Raw genomic sequence first — 24,497 nt, 5'->3', positions numbered from 1 at the left:
TTCTCGCCCATTAAGACCTGAGGTCAATTCTACAAATGCTTCTAAATAAGTAGTTCTCAAACTTTCACGATTTTTCAAACACTTTCAAGACTTTTCAAAACAACTTCAAAAATAGTATACCGGTATGTACAAGCTGTCAGCACGCTGTGAGCATGTAGATCTGCAATTGTTTTAATCGCCAACCAAAATGACACAGATGCTTTCCTTGTTTTTTTTAACAGGCTAAGGTAGCAGTGTTTTTTACTTCATAACAGGAGGGGACAGTGTCAACATACCCTACATCACCGACCTTGTCTCCAGCAAAATATGGGGTTAGGATCATGTGTAGTGTATCAGTGTACTGTACAGTGTGCGTACCATGGTGTTGACAGGTTAGGATCATGTGTAGTGTAGCAGTGTACAGTGTGCGTACCATGGTGTTGACAGGTTAGGATCATGTGTAGTGTAGCAGTGTACAGTGTGCGTACCATGGTGTTGACAGGTTAGGATCATGTGTAGTGTAGCAGTGTACAGTGTGCGTACCATGGTGTTGACAGGTTAGGATCATGTGTAGTGTAGCAGTGTACAGTGTGGGTACCATGGTGTTGACAGGTTAGGATCATGTGTAGTGTAGCAGTGTACAGTGTGCGTACCATGGTGTTGACAGGTTAGGATCATGTGTAGTGTAGCAGTGTACAGTGTGGGTACCATGGTGTTGACAGGTTAGGATCATGTGTAGTGTAGCAGTGTACAGTGTGCGTACCATGGTGTTGACAGGTTAGGATCATGTGTAGTGTAGCAGTGTACAGTGTGGGTACCATGGTGTTGACAGGTTAGGATCATGTGTAGTGTAGCAGTGTACAGTGTGCGTACCATGGTGTTGACAGGTTAGGATCATGTGTAGTGTAGCAGTGTACAGTGTGGGTACCATGGTGTTGACAGGTTAGGATCATGTGTAGTGTAGCAGTGTACAGTGTGCGTACCATGGTGTTGACAGGTTAGGATCATGTGTAGTGTAGCAGTGTACAGTGCCGTACCATGGTGTTGACAGGTTAGGATCATGTGTAGTGTAGCAGTGTACTGTACAGTGTGCGTACCATGGTGTTGACAGGTTAGGATCATGTGTAGTGTAGCAGTGTACAGTGTGCGTACCATGGTGTTGACAGGTTAGGATCATGTGTAGTGTAGCAGTGTACAGTGTGCGTACCATGGTGTTGACAGGTTAGGATCATGTGTAGTGTAGCAGTGTACAGTGCCGTACCATGGTGTTGACATATGCTTGCTCATATGGACTCATGATGGAGACGAGCAAGGCCTTCTCAGCGTAACAGCGCTCCACGGCCGTGTAGAGATCCACTATGTCTGTGTCGTTGTAGTAGTAGCACATGTTGTTGTCCTTCCTCCAGCCGGGGTTGGTTCCACAGTCAGGAGCTGAGATTCGGGAGAAAGAAAACGCGTGACATCATCACATACATCTATGACTATTTATAATGATGACGGAATGTTAAAGCTGCACCATGTAACTTTCCTCTTCGACCTCGGATTCAAACCTGGTTTCCTGCACAGGTTCTGAATTTTTTTTGTATGACTAAGACTACCGTACCAGTAGGGGCGCTGTTGTGCCAGAAACAGAGAGAGAGATAGTATCAGTGCTGCACTGTTGCCTGCTTATGGGTACTGCCACACTATCAAAAGAGCTGCGCACGTTTTCGGCTGCGGACAGCCAGGAAAATTCGGGTTGTTAGACAGCTGGTGGATGGAAAAAAAGCTCCACTTCCACAGACGACTTGCGCGACGGCCAGCTTCCCGGAAGCGTTCTCCTCCGCGCAAGTCGTCCGCGGAAGTGGAGCTTTTTTTCCATCCACCAGCTGTCTAAAAACCCGGAAAAAGAAGCTGCGCACAACTTCTTCTGTCCGCAGCGCAAAACCGTTTTTCGCTTAGGTCTGGAAACGGGAAATGAGAGAGAGAGAGAGAGAGAGAGAGAGAGGAGAGGGGGGGGGAGAGGGGAGTTGCACCACTCAGTTCACACGGGTGTGATTGTTTTTTTACCATTGAGCTAATAGAGCCTGCCTGCTTGCACAGAGGATAATAATCTTGATCTTCAGATTAACTTTCGTGTCAGATCCTGTGTCTATGTGACCTCTGACACAATCTAAATGTCTCAATAAGGGAGACAAGTTATATCGTATTTCAGTCAGACAACTCTTAGATTGAATTTAGAATATATACTTTTGAGCATAATTGAGCATAGATATATGAGGCGTAGTAGTTTGAATTTGAGTTAAGTTAAGCCAAATAGAACTACAGGGAATGAATTGAGACCACAGGGGGATCTAGAAACAGAGCCTAGTACAGGTGGATGCTGGGGAGGCGGTGGGATTTGCAAAACCTCATGGGTAGCAGGTTAGTAGCAAGCAAGGCAGGGAGGCAGCAGCAGCGACGCACGTCCGCACAGCAGGAGAGAAGCCAGGAATGAGCAGGTAGACAGAGAAGTTTAATTAGCTGCTTTGATCAGGCAGAGAGTGCATGTGACTAGTCACCTGATCAGGTAAAGAGTGCATGTGACTATAGTCACCTGATCAGGTAGGCTGAGTTGAGTTGTCTGCCTGAACCTTAGAGTATATATGAATAGAGACGGCACCCGGAGGAAACCCTGAGGCGAAATGGACATAGTGGCCGAATTTGGTATTGCAGCTCGAGCCAGCGCTGGTCCATTGACTATCATTGCGCACGTTCATGTTATTGGGGCCATGACACGTGAACGAATGTTTCATACGTGAACGCGCACAAACGGCACAACGATAGTCAACGGCAGCGCGTTCATGTGTTTGGGGCCAATCCATCCCAGAATGCACTCTGTTCCTACACGGAAGGAGGAGTGAAATCGCCTCATGCGCTTTTGAGCAACTTAATGCAAGTGGATGGGAGGAGAACTCGGGTGTCTTCTCTATTCATATATACTCTAAGCTAAGGCCTGAACTAACTACACAGGCTGCACATTGACATAACCATACAACCATACAGATTGGACCAAATAAATGTTTCATTCATTAAAAAAAAGTTACATAGGGCTGCTTTAACATGGTTGAACGAAGCAATTACCAAACATTACAACATTATACCACTTATTATTTTACGCCTGCCTACTGTATCTATCCATCTAACCCATTCTGACCGGGCATGCATTTTGGTGTTGGCATCATGTTATGCTTTAGCTATTGAAAAATAGCAGATCTACAAGCTCATATCGCGCCACCGAGTGGCGCGATACGAGCTTGTAGGTCTGCTATTTTTGAAAAATCAAAGACACTTTTAGAATCTGATCTCAGGTCAGAATGGGTTCATAATGAAACTGTCAGGATGTAATAGACATTTTTAGAATCGGATCTCAGGTCAGAATGGGCTAAGGGCACCCACCTGGGACAGGTGGTGGCGGCACCGGGGGGAGGACGGGAGTCTTTCCCTTGGCGATCATGCAGATCCAGTCCTGATGGGCGTCACAGTTCAGATCATTCCAGTAGGAGTGAGTCCCGTTGACGCTGCTCACCATCTCCACACATCCCTCACGGCCGTCATGGTCGTTGGGCTCTCCGTGGCCCCAGTTGGTGTGAGACAGAGGCGTGCCATCACTCCAGCCGTAACCTGGCAAGTGCATTTGCTCAAGTATACTGTACTTCAGTACAATATACTTATTTTTTCAACACTACATCTCAGCGGGAAATATGGTACTGTGATGATGTTGTTGATCATAGGAGTGTGCATTCCCTTCCTATGAAACTCAAGGAATCATATACGTTTGCCTTTCATGAATATAATTATGTATATATACTATATATTATACATACTTTACTTAGTTGTAGATTTTATAGCACCAACCTCCGTCCAGATTAAGTTGGAGACCAATCCACTTGCTGGTCCCCTTGCTGTAGAGAGTGAGGAAGTTTTCTTCCTCCTGGCCGTGGATGCTGACCAGGTCAGCCCCTCTGGACAGACAGTCTGCCCGCGCTGCATCCCAACTCTTCTTCTGAGAGAACTCCACCTTATGGAACAACTGCCACACAGATCAGTCATATACAGTCATTAATGCTATTATTATTATTATTATTATTGGTGTTGGCGTTCACATACTTTTAGCCGGTGGATATTAAAAGGTCTGATACCAACTTTATTTTAGTCACAAAGATCCACAAAGATCAAATCATTTTTGAATGAGTTCTCTCTCCTGATTGGATAAAATTGGTATCCTGACCTGTAAATGTATTTTCTGTTTACCAAAGCTGCTGGAGAGATGGGGGGTGAGTGGGTGACCCCTGTTACTGAACAAACTCTCTATAGCAATGATTGCTTATAGAATATAGAGCTAATGTATTTAACACTCAATTGAACAAAAACCTTTTTTATCATTTTTTTTTACCCGGTAACAGTTTCTGAAGTGAGGCAATCCCGTCCAGCTGGTAGCACAGCCCGCCACAGGAGGATTAGTCGGAGGTTTGGTGGGCGGGGTGATGTCAGGCCTTGGTTTCTCGCAGTAGAATTTGTACTGCTCCGTGCATGCCTTGTCATCCCAAAAGCCACCGATCACACCCGATGTCATTGCCACGCACGTGCCTTCTCCAGTATCTGAGGGACAATACCAGTGGTGGGAAAAGTACTCAATTGTTTTACTTAAGTGAAAGTATCCATACGGCTATGTAGAACTACTCCGCTATAGTAAAAGTCAAAGTGGGGTCCGGGGACCCTCAGGGTTCCTTGAGAGGGCTCCAAATGGACTCTTACAGGTCTGTAACTCTGAGTAACCCTTGTGCGTGCGTGCATATCTTTGTACCTGGCTGGTCTCTGTCCCAGTGGCTGAAGGTGAGAGACGCTCCATTGTCCCAAATGTAGTCTACTGCTCCGTCCTGGCCACGGGCGTAAAGACCGATCCACCACATTCCTGTCTCCCCCGACAGGTCCACTGTGAAATGGGACTGCTCATAACTGCATTGAAACACACATGAAAGAGACCATACTTAATAACGGTACATCAAATGTGTGCACACTTTATCACTGCTCATATGGGGGGGGGGGGGGAAGCTGAATGAGTAGAGAGGCCACCTGTGACGCACAAGGTCCCAGGTTCGAGCCCTGGCAATATGACGACTTGCCCCCCGCCCTCAACCTGAATTCCCCCCATAGGATGAAAAGAGTGTATTATTTGTATTATTGCAAAAAACTAATTGTTTGGTTACTATTATGGATTCTTGAAGTGAGGGAGAGTGAGAAGGGGAGGGACCTACTGATGCGTTTTCTTCTTTTCTTTCACCTCATGTGGACTATGTCACCTGTTTCTTGCACGAAGGCCTGAGCCCCACATCTGTTACTGCACCTTTTCGTGATGCATACACAGTATGCAATTTCTTATTCTATTTCTTATTGCTGCATCTTACAGTACGTCTAACCTCATCTACATATACCTGCTACTGTATTCCATATTGGTAAACCCTGCTTACTGTTACTGGATGAGTGATGTACAGTAGTTGTCAAACTTACATATCTCCAATGTGCAAAAGGAAGCCATCCTTCTCCTCCTTACAAAACGTCTTAGCATCAGACCAGGTCATGGCTCTGGTCTCCATCCAGTAGCAGGCATATCCATATGCATCCCAACCCTGGAACCATTCAACAAAAAGCAGTGCTCTCTGTAGCAACAACGGCTATTTCAAGTTCAACTGCATAATACAATAAGAAATATAAAGACAAGTCTGCACACTAGAAAGTGCTTAATACCACCATGTGTCGTGTGTTTTGGACTTTTCTTTTTTCTTTTCATAGTTCAGCACCCAATATTGCACAATGCAATATACTGTACAATTCCAAATATAAATGACATTAATGATTGTGCGTGTGTGTAAAGCTATTACCTCAGGGCATCCATAAACGGTGGGTTTTACAGATGGCAGCGGGTAGTGAGCTTTGGGCATTTTGCAGATGTAAGTGTTAAGCTTTGTGCAGGATACATCGTTCCATCGACCGTTCTGAAACAGATAAATACCATTCCATAAGTAAAGAGCACATCGCTAAAGGTAGATTTAACCGAACAAAGTTATTTAATATTATTATATTATAAAGAGTGAATAATAAGGGGTACTATGGCGGCGCAGTGGTAAAGTCCCTGCCCACCATGACGGACTCGAATCCACCGTGGTAATTCCGGCTTTGTCAAGCGTTTAAGCGAACACAATTGGCCCATGTTCGGGGGAGGGAAGCCAGGGCGAGGGTGATATTGGTCATTGCATTGTGGAGGTGGAGCGTGTCAGCAGCTTCAAGTTCCTGGGGGTCCACATATCGGAAGACCTCTCCTGGACACAAAACACTTCCTCCCGGATAAAGAAGGCCCACCAGCGTCTCTTTTTCCTGAGGAGATTGAGGAAAGCTAAGCTTTCCCACCAGACTCTGGAGAACTTCTACCGCTGTACCATCGAGGGTACACTCACCTACTGCATTACAGCTTGGTACGGCAACTGTACTGTTGCGGAAAAGAAAACACTGCAGAGGGTGGTGAAAGCCGCGCAGCGTATCATGGGCTCTTCAATGCCAACAATAGAGTCCATCTATAAGCAGCGCTGCCGGTCTAAGGCCCTTAGTATCATTAAGGATGCCTCCCACCCCAACAACAGACTGTTCCACCCCTCCCATTCACAGAGGCGAAAGGGCTACAGATGCCTCAAGACCTCAACCACCAGATCCAGAAACAGCTTCTTCCCCTCAGTCATTATTCTCCTGAACTCTTTAAGCAAACAATAGTCTGCCCCCCCCCCCCCCCCCCCCCAGGTCAACATATGAACTCCTGACTGTACATAAAATGTTTTTTTTTCCTACTGTTTTTACTCTTGCCAATACTAACAACTATTGCAGTACTATATGACCATTTCTTTGTATTGCATTGGATTGATGCCAACAGATTAATTTCGTTGTACACTTGTGTCCAATGACAAAATAAAATCCATCCATCCATCCATGCATGTACTCCTACGGGCTGTCAGCAGGGAGTGTAGGGCGGGAGGACTAGGACGAAGGGCTACTCACTGGGAGGTGAGTCAGTATAGGAATCATCATCATCATCACACAGAAATGTGTGTGGGGACAAATGAATTGGAAAGAACGACTACATTATGGAGAAAAAGGGGGTAAAGAATTATTGGCTACTCTAAAAAGAGAGAGAGAATGAATAACGCCCTAAATAGCTGTTCGTTCTTCTTTATACAGTATGAAACCACTGACATATTGGTAGGTTGAATACTGTAGTTTGAAACAGCAGATTAAATGAAGCAAGTGTGTGTATGTAGAAGCGTGTCTCAGAGCCTCTGCCTATAAAGACCCAAAGAAAAGCCACAATATCTCCCCAGGCTAAGGGAAAATTCCCCATTAGGCTAGTGGATAAGATGTTTGACTTTAGTGTCAGGAGACCCGGGGGGTTAGAATTAGAATCCCAGGCAGGCGTCATCATATCCTCACCGTGTACAGCATCTCAACGCAGTCCTCAGTGAAGCCGTCGTGGTTGTTGGGCTCCCCTGGTGCCCAGTAGGTCATGGTGACGTGGTGACCGTCGTTCCACATGTACAGACCTGAGAACTGCTTGTCGTTGAGTCCAGTCCACACATGGCTGGTAGCTGGAGGGAACAACGTCAAGATGGCTGTCACAAATCTGCCTTATTTGTGTTCCATTATTAACCGTAACAGCCAGTTCATCAGAGAAATCATATTCAATTATGTTTTATTTTCTTTACCGAGGTAAAGATAGCTCTCCAGCCACATCTGCTCCTTCATTGAGAGGATGGACACCAAGTTGGCCTCCAAATTACTGCATGCCCTCTGGGCGTCGGCCCATGTCTTTTGCGCGTCAAACGGCTTGTAGCAGAAGTCTCCAAACTCATACCAGTCCGGTCCCGAACATCTCAGCTCTGCAGGTTGAACGTACCGTTTGTTTGGTTGTTACAGTTATGAGCAATTATTTTTGTAACGTCAAATTAACACAATACAGTCATTTTTCGAAACATAACGTGATATGAAACAAAAACACTAGTAAATTGAAACCTATTGCCGTTCAACTCACCGCCATCTGCAAACGTGTAAGACACTGAATAGCTTCCATCAAATCTGCAGAAAACAGATTCCTTCCTCCTTTATTTGAGCTTTTATGTGCACTTTCTGAATTGTAACTATATGAGAAGGCGCTTATTGCGTTAGAAGGTTGGTTTGGTACATACTGTGCGGAGGTGATGCCGTTCCTGGTGGAGCCAGGATAGAAGTCCTGTCCTTCTGTCTTCAGCAGAGTGCAGTCTCCTCCTACGTCGTCTAGAAGCACCCCTGCATGGATGGCTGCTGCACAGGTGTTTGAGTCCTGTTTACACGAAACAAACAACAGAGGAGAGAGAGACACAATATGGGAGACTGTTACTTGTTACTTAGGTTTGTTGTCTTGACCAAGAAGAGGGTTGGTTGCAGACCTCATGATCGGTGCATCTGCTGCCTTGTGGGTGAAAGGGAAATAAATGAGCAAACTTTATATAAAGAAGTGTTGTAATAATGGCTGAATGTTGTCCTTTAATTGTACATTTTTAGTAGAGTTAGTTAAGAACTCACCCCACGGTATACTGCGTTTCCAAACACATTGTAAGGAGCTCTGGCACATCCTGCTGGACAGTGGACACTGACAGTGGACACAATATGCAGTAGCAGCATCAGACCATACGATCACACAATAAAGAATACAAAAGAAGATTAAGAACATGGGATATAACGATGTCAAAACCACATTTTAATTGTTTAGAATTTAATTACTTACGTCATGCGATCATTGGAAAAGATGAAGTTAGGCTTGTTAGCACATGTGATTGCATCTGTATTGAAAGAGAGCAAAGACGTGCTATTACTCATGAGAGCCGATTAAGCACAGATTATATGTGAAAGCATATATAGATTTTATAGATTTTTACATATATATATTTTTCAAATTAAATCTAATCCTCATGTTATTTATTTGCAACTAGCATTTTGTTTATCAGCATAAAAAGCTGGCTTGCTTACAATCAGGTGTGCATCCCAGGATATCAAAACGGAGGCCTGCCACTCCTTGGTACTCCAACGGCAAGACCCGGATGTACTGGGCTGACACAGGAGTACCAAGGAGCTGGGTCTCTACAGTATTCCTGTCCGTGGCACCTGGGAAAGACTGAAAAAATAAAAAAAATAGAAAATTATCAATACAAATAATGTACCTAAAAGTGGTCCATTTCTTTTCAAACAAGACACTTTCTCTCCATCACAACAGAGCAAGCGTTGCTTTGAAAGCTCACCGGCCCGTCAGCAGTATAGTCGGTCCAGGTGTTTCCGTCCACACTGTGCTTGACACTGAATTTGGTGACCCAGTTGTCGGCTGTAGGGCAACCCTGAACTACTATCGCGGTCACTTTCCTGGTCTCTCCCAAGTTCACCTGGATCCAGCTTGATGTCGCTGGAAGACAGGACAGCAACTTAGGATGTACAGTATGTATGTACTGTACGTATGCGTGACATAACCTTATCTGTGACCTCACACGTCGCTGTAGCGCAGAACTCGGTCACATAGCGTTGCCATCAAGGACGTATTTTTTTTTTTTTTACTTTCTTATTCCTTAATACTTTTACTTCTATTCCACTACATCTCAGTGGAAAATATTGTACTTTTACTCCACTACAACTATATTAAAACTTTAGTTGCTAGATACATAGATTTACGTAGATTTTGATTATTATTACAAAACACACTAACCACTGTAGCAGTGGTTAGTGTGTTTTGGCTTTCCCATTGTTAATTAGCTGCATTTATTGATGGTATGACTGCATGCTACATACGGCTTCCAGCGGGCTTCCAGCAGGAGTTGCCATTCAAACGGGCCTTGCTAGGAGCGAAGGAACCCATGGAGGAGGAAGCAGAGAGCTGGGAGTCTGTGATGTTTCCATCCTCCACACCTAGGCCCTGCAAACACACTGGGAGTACACACCAACACTTGTTATAAACACACAGAGTACACACCAACACTTGTTATAAACACACTGGAAGTACACACCAACACTTGTTATAAACACACTGGAAGTACACACCAACACTTGTTATAAACACACTGGGAGTACACACCAACACTTGTTATAAACACACTGGGAGTACACACCAACACTTGTTATAAACACACAGAGTACACGCCAACACTTGTTATAAACACACAGAGTACACGCCAACACTTGTTATATTACATAGTAGTTCATAAAAAAATGATGGTATGAATTGAGAGCTAGACGTTTTATATAGTTTTGTTGCATAATAAAAGCAACTGATTGATTTGACGTTAGTTTAAAAAAGAAACCTAAATAATAACAGACAGACAGACAGACAGACAGACAGACAGACATGATTCTCAAAGTAAAAGACTTATTTTTTTGTAGTGCTCGGTCTCGGACAAACAAAACGAAACAAGGATATTCAATTGGTATTCATTAAAGTTTTGAGTCTCTTCATCTAAGATGAAATGAAGTAGCATAGGCTTATGAATATAGTTGTATACTTTGTAACTCTGAATAGACTGCGTGGAACTATGCTGGAAAAGCCACCTTTCTGTTCACAGCTGTAGGTCATTTCCAGGTATTTGGAGACAGTAGGACAGGGGTCCGGATCCGCGTGGGCGTACACAAAGCAGAAGGGACGGTTGTCACATATCTTCCTGTACAGAGGTAGGATCCCGGGCACATCGCAACTTCCTACAAAGTAAGAAGAGGTGTTTTGTTAAAATGATGCAGAAAATCTGCTAATAGCATTCATGAAGGTTTTCCTCTTTAGCGCATTGTATGCAAAAATATAAAAAATAAATCTAGTCAAGTTAGTGAGAAGGGCATCGATACATATTTTACACTTTAACAGTTACGAATTTATCAAACCTCATAAACACCTGGCATCTAATGGTGAAAAGCAAGGTTCTGAAGGGGCCATCAGATGACGACACTCTAAAACAGTTTCCCAAACACTGGGTCAGGACCCATTTGTGGGTCACAGACACATTGTTATGGGTCCCCTTAGTTGTTGTTTCCTACATTTGTTTTTTAATTATTATTTCAAAACACTTTAAAAAAATATTCGCAAAAAAGCGTAAGTGAAAATAGCAGATCTACAAGCTCAAGTTTGGGTAGTTTGGGTCCCGGGCAAATACCGGTATCTAATTTCTGCTTTGGGTCACAGGCTAAAACGTTTTAGAACCAGTGCTCTACAATACAACAGAGAGCAACATCGATTGGCACAAAACCAGCCAACAGAGATGCCTAGTTCAGTAACCCCATTTTCACTAGATGACGTAAGGCTTCACACAGATTTGAGGTTTCTGTACCTGCTCCTGATCCATCCAGGTGCGGACAGATGTCGTCACTCCTGCGGCCATAGAACGCGGACTGGATGTTGATGACGCTTTCCTCTGGACAGTGGAGCACAGCGGTGGAGTCCTGGCAGACCAGCGCAGTCATATACCCTACATACACAACAAACAACAACCAGATTTGACATATTTCTGATAACGTGTACTGCACTAAATACTAATAATATGTGCCATTTTATAGATGTCGTCCCCTTCAAAATACATTCAAGGAGTGAAAGTTGCCACATTTTCAAGACAGTTGGCCGCCATACGTACCATCATGAGGTGGTGGAGGCTCCGGCGTGTTGGCTGAAAGAACCAAAAACGCTGTTACAAAACAAGCTTCTGCCCGTTAAAGGTATATTCAGTGATTTCACTTAATTCAAATATCACTTATTTTTTTGTTTTGTTGTGATAATCCTCCCTACTATAGAGTGTGCTGGCCATATAAGGAGTTCCTCCCTGTCCCCAGTTAACCCCTGGGGGTCAAAAAACCTTAGGTTTCGTTTTTGACTCTCTATCCTGATTGGACGAAAGGCTGGGTCCCACAGCCAAAAACGAAACCTAAGGTTTTTTGAGTGAAATCACTGAATATACCTTTAAATGGAAATGAAACGTTAAATAAAACGTTTTTTTTTTGTGGAGTGAGCATATATTATATGCTATTTTTCAATATCCAGTGCAAAAATCTGAAATCACACAAATGCTTCCTCGGTTTCAATGGGTTAAGAGTTAAGCCAATACCGCTAATAACTCTTACCTCTACGCTTGCAGACGTAGCCTCTTTTAGCGTTGCAATTGTCATCATTCCATTTGCCAGAGCCAATTAGCATGGTGAGACAGTCTTCACCGTAATAATCGTCCGGATTGCCTGGGAGGAAAGGAGAAAGCAAGGGAAACGTACAGTATAGTGAGTCCCACATAATGACTAGCCCGACACAAACTCACGACACTGTATGTCACAACATGAAGCATTGTCAGTTTGTAGGACAGCTATTCTTTGGTGTACGGGTACACCACCATTATGAATCCAACTTTACAACTTTCTATGGTCAGTGGATGCTTCCCAAACCTTTTACTGTAGCTCATGACCCAAAGGAGAAGTCAGACGTTTTGGCTTGTAGATCTTCTATTTTCACTACTTCTTAAAGGTATATTCAGTGATTTCACTTAATTCAAATACCACTTCTTTTTTTGTTTTGTTGTGATAATCCTCCCTACTATAGAGTGTGCTGACCATATAAGGAGTTCCTCCCTGTCCCCAGTTAACCCCTGGGGGTCAAAGAACCTTAGGTTTCGTTTTTGACTCTCTATCCTGATTGGACGAAAGGCTGGGTCCCACAGCCAAAAACTAAACCTAAGGTTTTTTGAGTGAAATCACTGAATATACCTTTAACCGTGTTTTAATTTATTTAGGGAAAAGTTGTGATTTTTGGGGGGATGATATATATATATATATATATGTATAAATATTATGAAATATTAGTCACGACCCATAAAAATTGGTCCGCAAACCAAACATGGGTCCCGACCCACGGTCGGGGAAACCATCACATCTATGTGGTTTCATTGGTGAACTGTACCTCCACTCCAGTGGATATATCTGAAAGGTGAGCCATCGTTCCACTCCCAGCCCGCCTCGGTGACAGAGTCATGACCGCCCAGCCACAAGGAGATACCCGTGGGAGCCAGCTTCGCCATGGCTGGGGAGGATACAGTAAAAAGAGCATGGGATATTATAATTATTTATTCATTTCATTCATTTTTTATTTATTTATATTTACCAGCGGTATTATCTGTGTATGATGCTAAATCACCCTCATTTCTCATGAGGGGACAATAAAGTACGACATAAAAAGATCACACCTGTGTGAAGTGAGGGTGCGCTCTTGTCATTGCTCAGACACGTAAATTCTCCATTCATTGTCAATGGGAATTTACTGTTGTGCAAGAGGAAAATACTGATTTGCTCGTCCACATAATGACAAAAATTCTCCATTCATTGTCAATGGGAATTTACTGTTTGTGCAAGACATAAATGTACACTAATAGCTGAATATAGGAGGGGCTAGTGCCCCTCAAAAAACACGAAGGATTACAATAGACGAAGCTTTGTTCCAATGGATGTCCGATGCTCGCCAGTTCTCCTCCCTGGTTGACGCAGTCAGCTCTGGCTTCAGACCACTTCCTCATAGACAGGTAGTTGAACAGGTAGCAGTAGTCCGTCAAGTGTCCCTCTGTCCACGAACCACATGTCTCACTCCAATCTGTTTACACAGACAGACAGACAGACATCCCACGCAACTGAAATTCAGTTATCATACAAACACATATTCCTCTATCAATCTATAAATGTGCGTGCGTGCGTGCGTGCGTGCGTGCGCGTGTGTACTTCAAATGTGTCACCAATGATGACCCCCAGCCACGGTCATTGGCCATATGACCCCCACAGATCCTCCATAAAAATGCAGTTTAGATATAACTGTATAAATGCATAAAAGATGAGTAATTCAGCAGCATTGATGTTTTTACCTGGTCCAGAGGTTGGAGGTTGAGGTGGAGGACCTGTCCCAGCCACTGTGGACAATATAAATGCCAATTATGTAAAAGAAAAAGGTGATGAAAACAAAATGAATATTCAGACACAATATTTAATGGCACCAAACCTTTTTTGCAGATGAATTCCTTTGTGGCGGTACAGAAGTCATCGTTGAGTGAACCAGCTTCATGGTGGTTGAACCCTCTGAGGTGGGCACAGTCCTCGTCGTCGTCCCAGTTGTCTGGTTGGTCAGTGGCCCAGGGCAGGTAGTCCTGAAGTACATACAGTACATACAGTATCACAGTACAATTCACTTTGAGCTTTCCACCCCGACAGAGACGTGTTCTGTACCAGGAAGCACAGCTGCAGAGAGAAGATCTCTTGGATTCTCAGAGCTCTTCTCTGTGTCGTACGAGATTGGAACACGTTCACACATGACTCACAACTGTAATATATACCGACGGTTTACAGTAAGTGTGAATGAACAGGATTTTAAATGGAGAACCAGAATATATAAGATAATGAACTGTGTTGAAAGTTACAGTAGACGCCGAGGGAGAGAACGAGAACAAGACAGACAGACAGACAGACAGACAGACAGACAGACAGACAGACAGACAGACAGACAGACAGACAGACAGACAGACAGACAGACAGAGGTGATGTTTTCTTGGAACGTTTCCAAAGCAGGAGGACCAAAGCGAGTCTCTCACGCGTCTGTAGCAGTGAGGAACCAGCTTTATTCCTTTGGAGGCTACTGTGATGGATGGAGCTACAACAAGGATCAGATGGATGTCCATGTCTTCAACAAGAGGAGAGGAGACGGTCACCTTGAGGTTCCATCCAGGCGCTGCGGCCACACAGCTGTGCTGGTAGAAGATACAGTCTACATCTGGGGAGGCCACTGTGTAGTGGAGTACTACAATGAGCTTTATGCATTTGATGTGGACACCCACCTGTGGTTGAAACCCAGCAGGGTTTCTGGAGCTGTTCCAGAGGAGAGGTGGGGCCACTCAGCCTGTGTTCATTTTACACTCGAAGTCTGAACGATGTATCCTTAACTCACAGCCTGGACAATCAATATGTTTATGTATTCCGTTTGTGGACATCTTGGACGTATGTTCATTTCGTGAGTGTCTTGTTAGCCCGAGCGGGCTGGGCATCTTGTGATGCAGGACACTATCATACCAAAACAATCACACCTGTGTGAAGTGAGGGGCGCTCTTATCATCATACATCATCTCATTCTGGCCAAACACAATTTGCGTCTTCACTTTTCTGCCCTCACTTTTGTCTTCAGTTGTACTTGGCTCAGCCAATAAAATCATCGCTATATGGGGTGATCAGCCAACACAAGCCAATGTTCACACAAACCCAGAAAGCTGGGCATAGGGTTAACCTGTTATTTCAATGGTAGTGGGTGGAGAGGAAGGATTTTTGTAATTCGACATAATATCTGTCGTTCATGACACATATCACTTACAGCTGGGGTTCCATCTGTGTATATCCAAGTTCCTTCCGTCGCTGTGTCGCTCAAGCCGACCCAGCCTTCACCTGGCATGTGAGCTACAGCCGGGATAAGAAATATGGTTATAAAAAGAAGACAGTTTCAGAGAACTTCAGAAACCCTGCACTGTCTGTTATGTATTATGTTTGGGAAATACTGCTTTAACTCTGGCATTGTCTGTTCTTTTGGATTATTACTGACTGAACTACTAGGATGTGTACTACACCTTGACATAATATGTCAAGATTCTCAAAAGTTATCCTTAGGAGGCATGCCTGTTTATTTCATTTCACTATCTTTTTGCACAATGTTGTTTTTGCACTATCTTGTCCTGTTTTGCACTTAAATGTCATAACTGCACTCTGCTGTTCACCGAACCAAATTCCTAACATGTTTACATGTAATGGCAATAAAGTCTTCTGATTCTGATTCTGTTAAGGATAGACTACAACATTAATTCATATATTCACTGTTGAAGGCCTGTTGACACTGTACATATACTATATACTGTATTTATCTCCAGGGTCAATAAACATGCATCTTATGCTAGTGTTGTCTCTCTCAGGATGGTTCAGTTCTCAAAGAATATAAAAAGGCAACCTACGTACACCGGTAGTTAAAGGGGTGTAAGTGTTATTTGTGTTAAAATAATCGATATAAGAATATATCAATTATCTTATGTTGTGTTTTATTAGGTATTGTCTTGGATGTGATTTTCTGATGAGAGTGGCTGTGGTTTTTAATCCATTCATTTCCCTTCGGGTTCTATTCTATACTAATCCAACATTTTTAATATCCACTGACAGTTGTTGTCTGGGACACTCACCAGTCAGGAAGCTGAGCTCTTCCGGAGAGTGGAAGCTGGCCAGGTTTCCTCCCTGGTTGATGCAGTATGTGGAGGCAGTGTTCCAGTTTAGCACCGACTCTGTCTCAAAGTGGTAGCAGGACTCTCCATTCAGCAAGTACCCAGGGTCACAGTGGGAGCCTGGAACAGCAACATCACATGATTTCATTGTTGTCTCCACCAGGCCGAAGGCATGGGGGGAGAGTATGTTTTGCACTCCGTCCGTCCGTCCGTGTGTCCGTGTGTGTGTCCGTGAGCAGCTAATCTCGGCCACCGTTAACCCGGTCAATGCCAAATTTTGCACACACACTCCCTGGATGCCAACGATGAACCTCTGCCCCAAACTTTCCAGAAGGGCCTGTTATAGCGCCACCAGGAGGCCGCTTTGTGCAAAACAAGTTTTTGCACAGTACACCTACAGATTCTGTCCAAACATCGCGCAAATTGGTACACAGTCTCTCTAGAGCCATTCAACGAAACCGGTCTTTCAGATTTCTCAGACTCCATCCTGATTGGTTAAGATTGGCTTCCAAAGTTCACAGGAGTGCTCAGTTTCAAACAAAATGCTGCAAATCATGAACACATCGCGTGATTTCCGTGAAATTGTGCACGCACATTCCCACTAGGCCGAGGACGAAATGCCACATGAACAATTTCAACTCAGCCTCAAGGTGGCGCTATAACTGGCCGAAAAACTGCACGGATCTGTGGATAATTTACTTTTGTTGCCCTTTTATCCAACCACCAGATGAAGGCAAGCTGCAATGTCCTACATTCCTATCCTGGTGGAGACCTGTGCCCAGAAGGGCACTTTTTCTAGTTTTATTTATTTAAGCTTTCATCTGCTCCAGGCTAGACAAAAAAAAAAAAAAAAAACCTTCCCAGATTCAAGATTCAGGCATTTTATTGCTACCGAGTACAAAAGAGTAAATAAAAGTATTTGGTTTAGGTTCCTCAGCATTGTTATTACAAAGACATAACGAATATTAGAGTGTAAAGGCTAATATAAATATAAATATGAAATCCATATATGTGCATGCGTGCGTGCGTATATAATATATATCATTGATGTCTGATAAGTGCCACAGTATAACAGAGGAGGGTGTAAATGTGGTATTACTAACCAGGAGTTGGAGTAGGTTTCACATTCTGACCACCTGTCATCTCACAAATATAACCATGACTTTTGAAGCAGCTGGTTGTTTCCCATTTGCCCGCGTAATTTCCTGTAGTAAAGTGAAACAGTGGGTAAAAAAAAAGTCAAGACCCGCTGCGTTATACAGACAGTCAGTGGTGTTCTCGCCACATATCGACAACGACAAGTCTCCGCTTGTCTTGGCTTGCAATATTATTTTTATTCCAAGCACTTTTTTTCTTGCGAATGCAGGAGCAGTATATGCTATGATTTTGTTAACTAAAACTATGACGAAAAACTACGGTGAAAAAACTACCTTTTTTCACCGGGGAAAACGGAATAAAAACTAAGCCATGATGACTGAAACTAAGTGTTGTAAAAGGCTTAATTGTGTTAACCTGTGAAGATCTGTCCACAGTCCCATTGGTTGGGAGTGTTTTGAGGCCATCCAGAAGCCCAGTTGGACACGGACACCTCGATCGGACTCTTGTCCACCCATTTAAACACCCCGTCTTGGTCCTGGTCTGGTGATATTACAAAACAGAAATTATAAGACAATGTCACATGATCCACTTAGATGCTGCTCTTTATCAGAATTACACCACAATTGAAATCTGAAAGTACAGTATATGACACACCCAATGCATCGCGTATCATACTCAACCACAGTACCTGATATACCGATCCAGATGTCAGGAACTTCCACTTGGTGAAAATCTGGGAGGTATCCATTGATGAAGTACTGTTCCTCCTGGCTATACACACATATACAGTCGTGGTAGCACTCAGAAATGTTACTTGAGTAAAAGTATCAATACCGCAATAGAAAGATACTCTGTTACAAGTTGAAGGCCAGTGTTCACATTTTTATTAGAGTAAAAGTACAAAAGTATTGGCATGAAAATATACTTAAAAGTACTCAAACGTTCTAAAATATCAGATCTACAAGGGTTGTAGATCTACAAGCGGAGGAGACACATCACATGATCAGGCACCTATGCCCCCATAAGATCAAACAGTATAGGGTCAGTAGCAACAAGGTACTACATTACAAGGTGGCTTGAGAATGGACACAATTACTACATTGGGAGAAAAATGGAAGAAAAGTACTGTTTGAAAAAAAATCACACCTGTGTGAACTGAGTGTTGCAACTCCCCTCTCCCCCTGCCTCTCTCTCTCTCTGTAATTAGCAGGCAACAGTGCAACACTATCTCTCTCTCTCCGTTTCTGGCACAACAGCGCCACTTTTGCCCCTACTGGTACTCATAGTCACATAGGTGAAGACGAACTGGTACTCATAGTCGTATAAAATGTATTATGCAATGGCCTATGAGATGTAGTAACCTGTGACGGACTGGGGTAAATGAAACCCACATGAAGACCAAAATTAGCCTAAATGTAGTTGTCGCGGCCAAAATGTTAATTTAATTCATCCTTTACCTGTTTATTATCAGCAGGTTGGCCCCCAGTTGGATACAAGCTCTATGAGACTCATGGAAGTTGGTCAGGAGGTCCGGATTACTGACCATCCAGTAACAGCTGCCACTAAAGCTCTCCCAGCCAGCAGGGCAGACGGCTAGGAGTCAATAAGATATAACGTCATATTTAGTAGAACATATTGGCATGCATGGTTAATATAACCATTGGGTGGGTAAAGTTTCCTTTGCTTATTTCCAAAGCAATCAGTCTTACTGTTGAGTCCTCGTTTGCACATGTAAGGACGTTCTTGTCGACACAAGTGAGACCTCCACTTCCCGAACTCGTCGCTTGTGTCTTTGATTAACGCAGCACATGCACCTCCATTTGGATCACTGTGTTGTCGGATACATTGAAATAGATCACAGACATATCTAAAGCATTCTTGCACACGTCAACATCTTAATTGCATGACTACTTGCATGCATAGATATGGTATAATGATAGTCGTACACTGCAGAGGGTTCACCCGTCCCCCAGTTCAGGAACGGAGGGGGCTGAGATGTCGAGGCATCAGACCAGGTGAAAGCAGTGCTGCCAGCTTCGATCGCACATGATATCTTGTTGCATTTCTGTTAAAAACAACAGAGTACGTTTTAGAAATACATTTACAATACAACAGCAAAACACAAATAAATACATAAACAAACCGCCATCATATAGCAGAGTATAAATTGATGCTGCAGCCTGAAACCTGTTTTAAAGAAATATGTTGAAAAATGTTATTACCACCAATATGTAGCCCTACTGTAGCATTAACGTTTTAACTAGTATAGGCTACAGTGGGTGGACCTTGGAGGTGGTCATGTCGGGGGTTCCTCATCCAAGAGGGTTTGAATCCTGGTAGGACATACATGTTACGGACTGCAGCTTTTAAGCAGGACTCTCACCAGTGTGGAAAATCCCAACCAGAGGTCGTAATATGAATTGTCCAACCGACTGACGACATACTGCTCCTCTGCAGCTGAGACGATGGACACCAGGTCCCCTCCTTCTCTCACACAGTCATATCGGGCTGCTGACCAGCTCTTTGTGCTTTCAGACTTCAGCTTGTAACAGTTGGAGCCGTACGGCCTCCAGCCGTTAGCACGGTCACACTCGGTGGGAAGATTGGCTGAGGAGAGATGAAGAGAAATGTAAAAAAAAAAGACAGACAGACAAACCTTAAAGATGGAGTGCCGTATTTTTATGTTTTGTATGTGTCTATGGAGTTAACATTACTCTAAAAATCACACCAGTGTGAACCAAGTAAGTGGTGCAACTCTGTATCGTTTGCGTCCAGCAGGTGGCAGCCATGTCACATACTTCTGTCGTTCCAATTTCACACATGCGCACCACTCATGCTCATGGTTACAGGTACACACACAGGTACACAGCTACACGGACATTGCAAGCTGGATGTAGAAGTGGTTTGCACCACTTAAAAATGGTTAGAATATTCAAACATGTCTTCCCTGTGTATTTATTCGCTTAATTCTTAAGAGTAAGAAGTCAGAAGACATCATAACCCTAACAAAACCTTTGGTCATTTCATTGTCTACTCAGGCTTATATGTGAACACCCCACACAGTTTTTAAGATGCTCGATTCAGTATTTAGTTTTTTTATATTAATTGTACTGCCCCGCCTTCCTATATAACCCATTGTAACTTCAAACTCCATTTTAACCATGATAGATTCATCGAAAACACACATACTTTATTCTGGTGACTGATTTTGTCCATCTAATACGTGAGGAGGCATATTTTTTTTTATTAGCTTTTTCATTTATTTTTTATAATTATTTTGGAAAAGAAGCGCCTCCAGCAGGAGGACGGAGGAGACGAAAAAATATATAAAACAATTAAAGTAAGTAAAAAAAACACGGCTCCTCACGTATTAGAAGGACAATATCAGTCACCAGAAAAAAGGATAGGTATTTTCGATGAACCTATCATGGGTTTGTATTGGAAGCTGAAATTAATATCAAATATCAAAATATTGAATCGAGCAACTTGAAAACTGTCTGGGGTGTTCACATAAGCCCGAGTAGATGAAAAGTATTTTGGAAAGTGAAATATCCCTTTAAAAACCTACGGTTTCGGATTTTGCAGATGTACTGCCTCTTGATATTGCAGTGTTCATCATTCCAATGTCCAAGGTCTCCTTGTACCTGACCACAGTCCTCCCCAGGAGGGTCACCCCAGTTATCAGGCTGACCTGGAGCCCATGACCTGGAGAGAAGAGAGGGAGAGGAGAGGAGAGGAGAGGAATTCTGACTTTATTCTACAACCACAGTATAGTTATTCCAGACAGTACCACATTTAACTGACAATAGTTAGTCAAGTGTCAATTGTCTGTTCTTATGAATTAGCTGCATGTAAAAACCTATACAAAAAAAAGTACTGTATGGCTTATTATCTAATGGTTATGTGAGCTGACACATATTTTAACATTAACATCATAAAAGAAAATATTTTACATACGCTAAATATGCGCTAAATGTGCTTCCGTCAGTCCACTCCCAAATGCCTTCTGCAGCGACATCATTCAGGCCGATCCAGTAGATGGATGTTCCAATCTGTGTCCGGACCCATTGCTACAAATTTCAAGCAGAAATGTGTAGATAATTACACAATCTGAAAGGATTTACATATTTGAGTCAAATTCAGATGCCTGTGTGTGTGTGCGTGCGTGTGTGCGTGAAGAATGTCATTAATAATATCGCTGTCCCAAAACTTTTATGCCCTCACAAGTATAGAAATTCCAACGTATGTGTGTGTGTGTGTGCCGTATGTGTTTGAGCATACAGTAATCATGTCACCAATTTCCTCATCTCACCCTCTCATGATGCTCATTTATACTCATCAGGTCACTTCCTTCTCCTTGACCCAGACAGAAGGTGTGGGCCTCTCCCCACGTCTTGAGATCCACAGAGAAGTAGTAACATTTGCCGTCCCATGGCCTCCAGCCTTGCGGACACTGACTGTAGACTTTAACCATAGCACAACATAATATCACAGTTACTGTACATACAGGACTCAGGAGCGACACAGATCAAAATGCAGACTGAATTAATGACCCCTATCAAGCTACACCAATTGGATTGGGGGTAAGTCCCTGTGTCATACTGTACTAGCGTCATGTCCAGGGGGTGTACTTGTACATCACATCAAGCTGCCTCACGCTACAGAAACAGGAGATAGGCTCCTGACCTATGGGCCTCATGGCTCGGCAAGGCTTACAATACAGACAGGGCAGCAAATGTATCATTTATTTTAAATTAATGTATTTCTTTATGCACAATTATACAATTTCACAAGTAGGGTGCAGGATGCGTTACTTTGCATAGATTACAAATGCCAATATATAAATTTCAACAGAATAATATGAAAGTCATAAAAAATACTTATAAGGAACTATAAAGGTTAAGAGGTCATTAACCAACTGGACACATGTTGCTTAGATCAAAGTCCCAGGACAGATTCACAATCACAAATACCAGACATAAAAATCTAATGTTTTTGGTAATGTTTGACTTCTACATCTTTTACAGACACTATGCCATAAAGATGTCACGGGGCAACACGTGCCCTACAGAGTATAGACATTAGCAGGGCACGCGCACACACACGCACACACGCACACGCACACGCACGAACACGCACGCACACACACCCACGTCACCTGATGTGACACAAGCACCTACAAGCATCTATATTTCTCCTTCTAAACTTTCTAAAGTGTTAGCTTTATTGTTTTTATCAAGTATTATTTTTCATGTTTTAGGTTAGGTCATATTTTATTGACCGATGAAGGGTAATTAGATCATCCTCACAACCATTGACATGAAATGAAAACAATACAGAATAACACACGGAAATTATGATTCATACAATTTTCTTGTATATCGTTGATGTTTTGTGGAAGCCTCATGTTATGTTTCAGGATTCAAATTCAAAAATAGATCATTTAGAAGCTCAAAACTAGTCTCATCGCTACACCTTTTGATCTTCCATCTTCCACGTCTGCTCCTTTTGTGTGACTGTGACGAAGTAGGGCATTCATTTAAGAAAAAAAACAAAAAAAGAATAAAATATGCAAGCTTTTTATCACTGTACAGCAGGAACGTCTCCCTATATAAAGTAACATCACAATATGAACATTTCATCACATGTATCAGATTTGTGAGAATATAAAAATGTAATAATAAATAAATTGTCTGACAGACTAAACCTTTCTGTAATTGTTATAAATGGCATCAGATCTACCGTAATAGACCTATGACATGACACTGGAATGTTGGTCATTCAATGGCAAAGATCTTAATTAGCTAAATGATATGGAATTAGTTTGGATTCCTCTACTGAAATTAAATGGTCAACATTGCCACCAAAACATCCATATCTGGACATCTTACCCAATTTACATTCTTTTGGGGGTTTTAGATGATTTTTATATCCAGATTGACACGCTTTTGAATGACACCAAAAGGTTAATTCTGACAATTCAATAACATCCGACAAACATTAGAAACCAATAGGAGCTGTCAATAGTGCTGCAGCAACAAGGATGCATGCAGTTGTTTAACCCAGACATCCCCGAAATCTGACATTTTAACAAGCACAGAAGTATATATATATACCTAAGCCTAGTTAGTACAAACATCTTTTATTTCTGGTCCCATGTTGGAATTAATGCAAAATGTAATATACATACATTGAATTAACCACCCTATAGCCCTATACACTTCATCATATAGACTACTAGAGGAATAGCTCTAGTTGTGCGCATGGAATCTGCTCTTTGCCGTTTTCAAAATGTTTAAAACAAATCTGGAAATCTTTCCCAAAATAGGGACGCTAGCATTAACAGAATATTGTACAAATAAGTGATGTCTTACCACAAGCAAGCAGAACATACAGGATGAGAAGTTGTAGAGACATTCTTAAGGATCTCTTCATTTTTCTACCACCTCCCTGTACTGTATGTCTAATACATGATATCTTAATACTGTAGGTATCTTTTCCTTAATTCCCCCCAGAGTACAGGCCCTGTGTAATGTGGTATACAAGCTGCCAGTTAACAGTTCCGACTGAGCATCATCAATTTGGGTAGCTACTTTTCAACATCAGATCAGGGTCCAAAGATTAGCAGCAGTAAAACACAGATGACAAACACTTGATCACTTGACTCTATAACTCTGCTATAACTCTATAGCAGGTGCAGGGTTGAATTCGCTGCGGGGGAGTGGAGGTGAAATCCTTTTTTGATTCGATTTTTCAAACTGCATATTTTACTTCCTCAAAAACATCCAAGTCTGCTGATCTACAAGCTCAAAATGTTTCACAATGTGACGTGTTGTGAGCTTGTAGATTGGTTATTTTGCTACTACTAAGTATATAGGGCTATTTATTTTACTAATCGAACCCGGGGCAAGGGCGGGGGAGTCATAATTAACCTCAAAGGGGTTAACGACTGACCCCATTTAGATTCTACAAATCGTCTGTCGGGGGGAAACCTCATAGGTCCAAAACTGCTACTCTTCAGGATTCAAATTCAAGAGCATCAAAAGTAGCAGATCAACAAGGTCAAAACGCGGTGCGAAGTAGATCTGCTAC

The 24,497-nt window shown here is 42.7% G+C and overlaps 1 protein-coding gene across 1 annotated transcript; it reads right to left on the bottom strand.

The window, feature by feature from the left end:
• Positions 1-1,207: 1,207 nt before the first annotated feature.
• Positions 1,208-21,725, bottom strand: LOC310878977 (macrophage mannose receptor 1; the record flags this gene model as incomplete). The annotated part of the gene is made up of 32 exons (XM_083793392.1): positions 1,208-1,410; positions 3,397-3,621; positions 3,856-4,030; positions 4,394-4,599; positions 4,805-4,956; positions 5,509-5,627; positions 5,880-5,993; positions 7,474-7,628; positions 7,746-7,919; positions 8,072-8,115; positions 8,226-8,359; positions 8,602-8,668; positions 8,804-8,858; positions 9,046-9,190; positions 9,315-9,472; positions 9,853-9,987; positions 10,606-10,752; positions 11,373-11,510; positions 11,673-11,705; positions 12,157-12,267; positions 12,980-13,099; positions 13,496-13,633; positions 14,063-14,207; positions 14,287-14,337; positions 15,419-15,501; positions 16,269-16,427; positions 17,411-17,512; positions 17,820-17,945; positions 18,094-18,176; positions 19,835-20,012; positions 21,055-21,110; positions 21,718-21,725. 32 exons carry the CDS (start codon positions 21,723-21,725, stop codon positions 1,208-1,210), a joined length of 3,939 nt encoding a protein of 1,312 aa, XP_083649518.1.
• Positions 21,726-24,497: the final 2,772 nt, after the last annotated feature.

Source organism: Protomyctophum parallelum, assembly GCF_964188405.1.
Source record: "Protomyctophum parallelum genome assembly, chromosome: 21".
NCBI classification, from domain to species: Eukaryota; Metazoa; Chordata; class Actinopteri; order Myctophiformes; family Myctophidae; genus Protomyctophum; species Protomyctophum parallelum.
The sequence above is the reverse complement of the archived record's forward strand: the minus strand, read 5'-3'. Positions and strand labels throughout refer to the sequence as shown.